The 8559-nt window shown below is 30.9% G+C and overlaps 5 protein-coding genes across 5 annotated transcripts; 2 read left to right on the top strand and 3 right to left on the bottom strand.

Moving 5' to 3' along the window:
- The first annotated feature begins 162 nt into the window (after positions 1 to 162).
- Chro.10193 (hypothetical protein) lies at positions 163 to 1233 on the top strand. Its single annotated transcript, XM_660874.1, has 1 exon — positions 163 to 1233. The coding sequence occupies one exon, from the start codon at positions 163 to 165 to the stop codon at positions 1231 to 1233; it is 1071 nt and encodes a 356-aa protein (XP_665966.1).
- A 659-nt stretch (positions 1234 to 1892) lies between these two features.
- Positions 1893 to 2738, bottom strand: Chro.10192 (hypothetical protein). The annotated part of the gene is made up of 1 exon (XM_660873.1): positions 1893 to 2738. One exon carries the CDS (start codon positions 2736 to 2738, stop codon positions 1893 to 1895), a length of 846 nt encoding a protein of 281 aa, XP_665965.1.
- A 353-nt stretch (positions 2739 to 3091) lies between these two features.
- On the top strand, positions 3092 to 3415 carry Chro.10191 (ribosomal protein L36e). Its single annotated transcript, XM_660872.1, has 1 exon — positions 3092 to 3415. One exon carries the CDS (start codon positions 3092 to 3094, stop codon positions 3413 to 3415), a length of 324 nt encoding a protein of 107 aa, XP_665964.1.
- Positions 3416 to 3911: 496 nt separating this feature from the next.
- Positions 3912 to 4370, bottom strand: Chro.10190 (hypothetical protein). The annotated part of the gene is made up of 1 exon (XM_660871.1): positions 3912 to 4370. One exon carries the CDS (start codon positions 4368 to 4370, stop codon positions 3912 to 3914), a length of 459 nt encoding a protein of 152 aa, XP_665963.1.
- A 115-nt stretch (positions 4371 to 4485) lies between these two features.
- On the bottom strand, positions 4486 to 8499 carry Chro.10189 (hypothetical protein). The annotated part of the gene is made up of 1 exon (XM_660870.1): positions 4486 to 8499. One exon carries the CDS (start codon positions 8497 to 8499, stop codon positions 4486 to 4488), a length of 4014 nt encoding a protein of 1337 aa, XP_665962.1.
- Between the last annotated feature and the right edge of the window lie 60 nt (positions 8500 to 8559).

The following is an 8559-nucleotide window of genomic DNA, read 5'->3' as shown; positions in this document are numbered from 1 at the left end:
TTTGGGTATTCAGATGATATTGACGTTCTTTTGAACGAAATAGTTGCATCAGAAATTGCAAATATTTCTAATTTTGATTGCAGCATTTTGAATGAAATCATTGCAGAGCTAAATGACTCTAAGTATGTTTTTAATTCAGAAGATACAACATATTCTAAAATTATGTTAATAATTAAGTCATTGCAAACCAATGGAGAATACACTGAGTGGGAATATAGAAGCTTTATTAACAGAATGTTCGTTGAAATAGAAAATCAAAATCAAAATCAAAATCCCAGCAAAAATAGACATAAATTTATTTCATTCATACTTGAATATACACAAACAATTTTGGGTTCAAGTTCAAATGAAGGCTACAATAAATGCGAATTGTTTAATAGTTGGGCATACAAGCTATTACATAGACAATCAATTATTGCATATTTACAGGGAAATATTTCCAAGAATAAATCTTTGTATTTAATTGAGAAGTTTGTATTAAATAGCAAAATTTTATCACTTAATGATAAATATTCAATGAAAAAGAAAATCCACAAACTTACAAGGCCGATTGATATTGCCTTAATAAATCCAGTTGTTGAGGATATTAATAACACTGTATTAGCATTTTATCAGTTTGGAGTCCCATCTTTTGAAGAAAAATTACATTTAATGGCATTACAACCAATTATTCAAGAATATATTTATGACAATTTGAGGACAAACAAACAATTAGGATATATTATTTTTGCAAACATTATCCCTATAAGTAGTACCAGGTTGTTGGTTGTAGGAGTTGAGGGAGACAACAATAATTCTGTTGAAAAAATTGAGTCGATTATACGTAATACATTATACGAGTTTTCAACCAGAAAGCTAGGAAATATGGAAAGTCACATGTTTGAAGATATTAAAAACTCATTAATACAAGAAGCAAAATCAATAGGGAATTCATTCAATCAGAAGCTTAACCATTACTGGGATGAAATTCGTTACGTAGGCGACCTCTCAGAGAGTTTTAATCTACAAAGAGCAATAGATTATATTAATAATAAAATGACTATTGAACACCTATACAACACATTCAACAAACTGATCAATTCTGAAGAACGTACAAGGTCTCATTCAACAATAAAGGCTATTTACTACTCCAAAACTTCGCCAGAGTTTAAGAAACAAGAATTTATTGATAAATATATGAACAGTGCGTTGAGCATAGCTCGTATGTCTTTGAAAGAAGACGATTTCTATTAAAATAAAATAAATCATACAATTCAATGACACTTTAATAATTATAATTTAATTATAAAATTTGATTTTGAATATAATATACTATTTTAATGTGGAATCTCGTTCATTATAAAGTCGAAATCTAACTCGGAACTTTAATTAGCGAGTGAGAAAGTTCACGAATAATTTCAGGAGAGATTAAATAATGATATTGGTTTTTAACAAGATCATTTAATCTATTAATTTGGTCGGATGAAAACTCGTATTTGTATCTTTGGACAAATACCAGCAGAGTTTTATGCCAAGTTACAGGTAAAATACTATTTGTTTGAACGTTTGTTGAATTCAGGTTGATGTTATTATGTGAAAATAATGGTGAAGAGTCATTATAATGCAGGAATTTTTGGTCAAATTTGGTAAAATTATCAACCAACTCATCAATTACTTTCTTAGGCATTGAATATTTCTTACATAGTAGAACCATTATAAAATGTGTTTGACATGTATTCCATACCTTAATTTGTGAGAGTTTGATAATTGCAGCAGCAGTATGAAGAACAGGAATACTAACCTTACTTAATATACTCCCAATAATTATGGCTTCTTTGATTGTACAAGACTCATCTTCTGCAAGGGGCAATAAGATACCTTTAAACCATGCAGCAGGTTTAAACATAGCTTTTTTAAGTGCTTGGTAATAATGATAATTCAGTTTGCCATAATTTTGAGATATATTCGTTCGAATAGTAGGATATAAAATTTTTGAATAAAATTTTAGTGAGTCCCTTTGGGGATAGATTTGAAGAAAAAATTCTTACTGCTTCATTCATTGCATTTGGAGACCAATTGTGCGGATTAGTGAGAAATACAACCTCCTCCCAATTTTCGAGTTTCGGAATAATACTAAATGCTTTTGGAAGTTTTCCAGATTTATATTTGGTAAGCCATTCACCGATTAAAGTATAAACTTGAGTTACCTTTTCGGGAATATTAGAGTTTTGACAACTTTCAGATATTTCTAAAGGTTTTCTATCTGAACTCTTCTCACGTAGCTTAGAAACAATAGTGTCTATAAAACCCGTTTGATTTCGAATGCCTTGAGTTGAATGATTTTCATGTTCATAATTTTTTAATAAATCATTCCAATAAGAATCATCCAGTCCCATATCATCAGCTGTTCCTATTCCACTTTCATCAATATATATAAAACCGGAACTATCAATAGGAAGATTAAATTCTTCTTTAGGTTCATTTGTTTCTTTGTCAATAATATGTTCCTGAATTTCATCATCGTAGAAGTCATTAAGCTGTCGATTCGCCTCGTCTAAAATTTTTTTTCCAATATTTTTTGGCACTTCAGAAGAAAATTGTTCTTCATTAGGAAGATTATCATAAAGGGAGTCATGGGAAGAATCTATTGGTTTACTTTTTCTTGGTTTTGAGTATGGGCAACTTGCAGACTCAATATCTACATGTAGAGGATTTCTGTTCCTAGAAGGCTTGTTTTTACTCTTTTTAAACTTTGGCATCGCACGTATTTAAAAGATTTAAGGGAAATGTTAGCGTTTTAAATTCAATATATCAATTACCTTTATGTATAATAACTGACTTAACTTTATAGATACATTCATTTCACTTGCCCAGTAATATTTCAGGACGTTGATTAATTGTCACAGCTGACAAAATAGAGTTACTGACGAGGCGGCAAAACAATGCCGCCATGTGCTGAGACAAATGTTAGTTTTATTTTCAAAACGTATATATTTTATTAAAACGATTGCTATTTAACTATTATTAGTTTTTATTGACTTCAAAATAATAATATTGCGGCGTTAAATCAGAGTTAGCGAAGTCTTAATTGGGCAAGCTTTGAATTGTAACAATGACCTCATCTATTTCAACAGGAACTGTAGTTGGCTTGAATACAGGCTTTATTGTGACTAAGAGACCACAACGACCCAGACCAAGTTCGCGCAAGGGAAAGCTTTCTGCAAGAAATGCCTTGGTTAGACAGGTAATTCGCGAAGTTGCAGGTTTCGCACCATATGAAAAGAGAATGATGGAATTATTAAAGGTTGGATCTGCATCGACAGCTAAGAGAGCAATGAGATTTGCTAGAGCACGCTTGGGGACTGAAAGAAGAGCCAAGAAGAAGCGAGATGAACTTGTTGATATTATTCAGCAACAGAGAAAGAGAGCAGCATAAGCTGTTAAATTATCCTACGTGATAATTAATTACGTATCCTATGGGAGCTGTTTCTCACATAAGTTTATTACGTTAGATAAATATCGATTTTATGGATCTTCTCGAGTCTAGGAAAGCTGTTAAATAGGTATTTTAAACTAACAGTACTTTTTTTTTGCATTATTTTCATATTTCTTAACCTTTTATTATCTCTTGTTCCATTCACTGCAAATTTGGAATTTTATTCTCAGTCATGGACTCGTCAGAGTTTTCTCTGTGATTTTCGTCGCTCATTTCATTGTATCTGCATTCTGTTAGATAGCTTTCCAGGGTTATTTGAGTTGCAGCTTACCTCAAAATCTCGACCACAAGTAAGAAATTGTTGGCGGAGCTTTGATCATTAAATAGAATTGGGATTGTGTCACTTTTTTCCATATTAGAATCGAAAATAATCGTAATAATTTGCTTATTGTGGTCGCTTGACATGTTATGGCTGTTTGAATACAAGTAGTTAAATTCAGAACTGTTTAGGAGTGTATTTATCTAAGATTTTGTAAGAATTGGACAGTTTACTTCGGTATAAACTTACAGCTTTAAATGGAATGATTATTGTATGTACAGGCGATTTAAATGTAATAATATTCAAATTTCTGTTGATAAAATATTTGCCTGAAACAAAAGACTGACTTGCTTGATCATAAATATCGACAGATACTCCATTTAATGCGCATTTAATAAAATAGTTTACGAGATCATTAATATCTGTGGAGCTCATTGATATCTTTTTCTGGTTTTCTGAAGATTCATCTTTTTTAGAGGAGTTCAACTTATATTGAAAATTTTTTGATTCCTCATCATTTGTATGTATCAAACTACACCAATCTGCATTAAAATTCACAGGATCTGTGCAAGAACTTCCTCCAATTGAATAACAACAACTTTTCATTAAACTCCACATAATTATTAAGTTTTCCATAATTTTTTCACAAAGGGGAAAGTTTGCATGTATAAGCTCGAATTACAAAAAAAAATTATAGCAGAGTACTAAGCTAAAAAATACAATCAATAATTATATATGAGATCAGTTAATTTTATTTATAATAGTAATGACTCATAGGATTACTCCCCTGTTGGACTAAGTTTTGCCAGATAAATGACATACTGTTTGGTAGTTGGCAAGATGTGTTAATTTTATTATTTGCGCCACCTGGCGCATGTAAGATCGGCTTGTTAGAATTATTTCCTTGAGAGTCCATAAGTTCTCCTTTAGTTTCTGACTGATGAAGCTCGTTATTTTGGCTTTGTCCAACAACATTAGATAGGCTAGAAGAAGCTTCCGGGATATTTGGGAATGGATTGAGTGGCTTCCTTAACTTTGCAATTGGGCATTGTAATGACATAAGAAATTGAGTTCTTAATAACAAGTTGTGATGGGGGGAGCCAAAATCAGGGATATTATTCAATAACTCCCTAAGTTCAGGCACATTATTGACAATTATTGGAACTTTGTGAATTGCTTCTTCTTTAATTAGTTGTAATTGGGAAATTAATGCTTCAGTTGAACTAAGTTGCTTTAATTGCGGCATTTTTTGTTTGATACCTTCAATAAAACGTTGGGTATTTTCTTCCATTTGGTCTATTTTTAAAATTAAATCACTCTTCTGTATAGGAAGTCCTTTTAAGAACTCCCTTACATTTTTTAATATCTGAATATTTTCAAATTTTGGGTTCAGCGAGGGTTGGCTGGAGCCAACTATAGCACCAACTGTTTGCGCAAATGATGGTTTGAAGCTACCTGGAGGATTTGAAGCTTTTTTAAGCGAGCTAGGATTACCTGGGCTTTCAAAAACTTGATTTACAAAGTCTTCGTAGCTCTCTATTGAAGCTAATATATTTCCAAAAGAATATACAGTAGGGTAAATACAAGGTAGATTTAGCCCCTGCTTAAGAAACTTAACATAAATCTCAAATTCATTTGGTGTTTCCATTAAAAATTTGTATCTTTCATTCCATTCATTACATTGATTTATTGATTCTTGAATTGTTTCACAATATTTAATAAAGCGTTGAATGCGTAACAAGGGTTTGTTTTCCTGATTTTGGAAACATGAGCCTTCACCTTCTAAAACAAAACCATTATATTCTGGAGGAATGAATCTGGTTCCATATATCTTTGAAAGATTAGCATCTGATTCTTTCCAAAATAAAATGTGTTGATTAATATTAACTAATGTTGAATGCAAAGGTTTTGGATTAAGTTGGTTACAATATACACTTGAAATTTGTTTTCCATATAGCAGTAAAATAGATTCCAAATAGTATGTGAACAATAAATGAGAAACAATCTTTTCTTCAGGGATCATTATTCCAGATTTGACGATGCCAATTAACAATGACTCTAACTCAGTTTTAAAGTTTTTCCCATTTAGTTTGTGTTGCTCGTGATCTGTAAACAAATTTCGATTGTTTTGATCAATACTTTGAGGTTTTGTAAGGTTTTCCTGGCTAGAATTTTTAATATAATCTAAAATTGATTTGCATTTTAGTCTTATCGATCTCAACTTTGGTAAATTCAAATAAAAAATTTTGCAAGAATTAAGCTTTATTGGAAAGTTTGGTGAAAAATGAACTAAGATATATTTGAATTCTTCCCAAGAAAGTCTTTTTTGATTTTTGAGAGTATTGATAAATGATAATTCTTCAGATAGTTGAAAACTGTTTAGTAACGCAAGGTTTTCGTTATAAAATCCGAATTTAGAATTGAAGAATGCCAAATATTTTAATATACAATATAGCCACTCAAATTCAACAGCTCCGTCCAAACCAATTAGAGCCCCAATAATATACAAATTCATAATTTCATCAATTTCTAAAGGCTTTGATAAGCCAGGTTCAATTATTTTATTTTTGCCTATATAATCTGGATCGATATTATATTTACAGCCAGGAGAGATATCCTTGAAGACCGTTTCAAAGTTTATTTGTAGAGTGCCAGCTGAGTTATCAATCATACAGGGAAAACTTCTTTTAATTTGTTTTTTAGTGACTGTACTTGGGAATAGCAAACGTCTCTTTCTTCCCTTCTTTGGTTTAATGGAATTCAATTTAGGATTTAGCATCTCCTTTGCTGATAATTTGTTTTTAAGTAGCCTACCTTTACGGCTAGTTTGTGTAATATCAGACATAGCAACAGCTTGTTCATGCTCTATATGTTTTTCTTTTAATAAATTTTCGTCTTCTTCAGCTTTATCCAGAGGCTCGCTCTTTTCTTTCAGTATTTGTTTATTCATTATGCGTTCTTGAATCTCAGCTGGATCAAAGAAAACTGAAGAATTAAATTCAGAAAACTCAAATGGGTCCCATTTTAATATTCTATAAAAGTCGTTTACCCAAACATTGAATAGATAAAATGTATTTGCAATTACGTTTCTTTCATGAAGCCTAATGAAAGAAATTTTATCAGAGAAACTGCTCTTCATGATTTGCTTAAGGTTTTCTAAAGTTGGGACTTCTCTTTTTAATGATTTATCATAAGTTTTATTTTTTTCTGCTCGATCAATAGATTTACAGTGTATATCCGAAAGTATGTAAGCATTATTACTATGAAAAAGTTCAAGATTATTACTGTTTTTTAATAAGTTAATAATTGAATTAGAACGACCAATTGAAGTTGAAAACCTCAAACTGCACGATGGGCAAGTCCAAGATGACAATTCATTTGCTGAATTAGAACCATTTGATAGCTTCTCTGGGAAATTATTTGACTTGGAGGAATACCCAACGCAATCCTGGTGGTACCAACGGCTGCATTCTTCGCAAATAATCCAGCTAGAGTTACAGTTTAGAGGTGAAATATTATTAGTATGTTTTCGTCTTCTGAAATTGGAACAAATAGAACACAACTCTGCAGGATTGTTTTGAATGTTATTGTATACTTCAATGCAAAGGATAAAATCTAACAATAATTTATTTTTATAAACCTCCTTCTTTGGATAATTTTGGGGATCAATCAATCCAATGTATTGCAATTTATAATCACTTCCATAGTCATCTTCAACAATGGATTCATTTGAAGCTGAACTACTGCTTTTATTCCAATAAAAGTAACCGTTTTCCCATCCAATGTTTGAATTACAGTTTTGGGAATTATTTAATTTCGAACTTTTATTATCCTCATCCTTGGATGTAATAGATATCAAGTCTTGAACACTAAAATATTTATTATTGTTTTCATTTAATAGCCACGAATAAAATGACTTTGGAAAAACGCAATTAGGCAAGCGGTCTATTTCTTTGTAATCCATGCATATATTATTAAATATATCTTCAAATTGTGATTCGTTTTTTTCCACACAAACCTGTTCTCTTTTAGGTCTTCCTCTAGGCCTTGGAAATTTTTTAACTTGAATTTCTACTTCACAATTCTTTTCAAAATTAGAACAAGTTTCATATTCATTAGCGTTTAAGTTTGATATGATATTCATAATTTCTTCATCTTTGATATTATAAATATTCTTATCAAGGCCAATAGTTTTCATTATTTGACTATTCTTTGAGCATAGAGTAATTTCTTCCACTATTCCTTCAATATGTACCCATGGACATAATATTGTATTTCTAGGTAATAGTAATATTGCTTCCCTAGCGGAGATTGTCCATTTTAATGCATCCACAAGAATATTTACAAGCCTAGATTTAATTGGTATTTGAATTGGTAATTGATCACATGTCTCAATTAAAGAAACGAATTCTTTGAGTTCTAAAGTATTGTGAAGACGCCTACATTGAGAGTTTGCTATTTCGCCAGTATTAATAGTACCGAGACAAATATTGTTTGTACTGAAAAAATCAAAACAAACATTTTTCTCCCAATCTTCAAAAATTAATTGACTATTTTGTTTTTTTATTGTTTCAATGCCACTTATTTCGCTGATATCATCTCCCAGGCTCACTTTTATAAAATTTGGGAATTTATTAATAACTAAAGCCATCCAAAGCAATGAAAATTCAACCATTTTACATAAATTTGAGAATTCTTTTAATTCAAATTTAACAAACTTTTTTCCAAAATTGATTAGGAAAAGAGATAATTCGATACTTGGCATTTCAATGTTCCTTAATATATTGATAATACTATCAATGTTTTCTTCATTAACCCTTTCTCC

Source organism: Cryptosporidium hominis (genome assembly GCF_000006425.1).
Source record: "Cryptosporidium hominis TU502 chromosome 1 CHRO011059, whole genome shotgun sequence".
Classification (NCBI taxonomy): Eukaryota; Apicomplexa; class Conoidasida; order Eucoccidiorida; family Cryptosporidiidae; genus Cryptosporidium; species Cryptosporidium hominis.
Note: the sequence above shows the minus strand (reverse complement) of the source record. Positions and strands in the feature narration are given on the sequence as shown.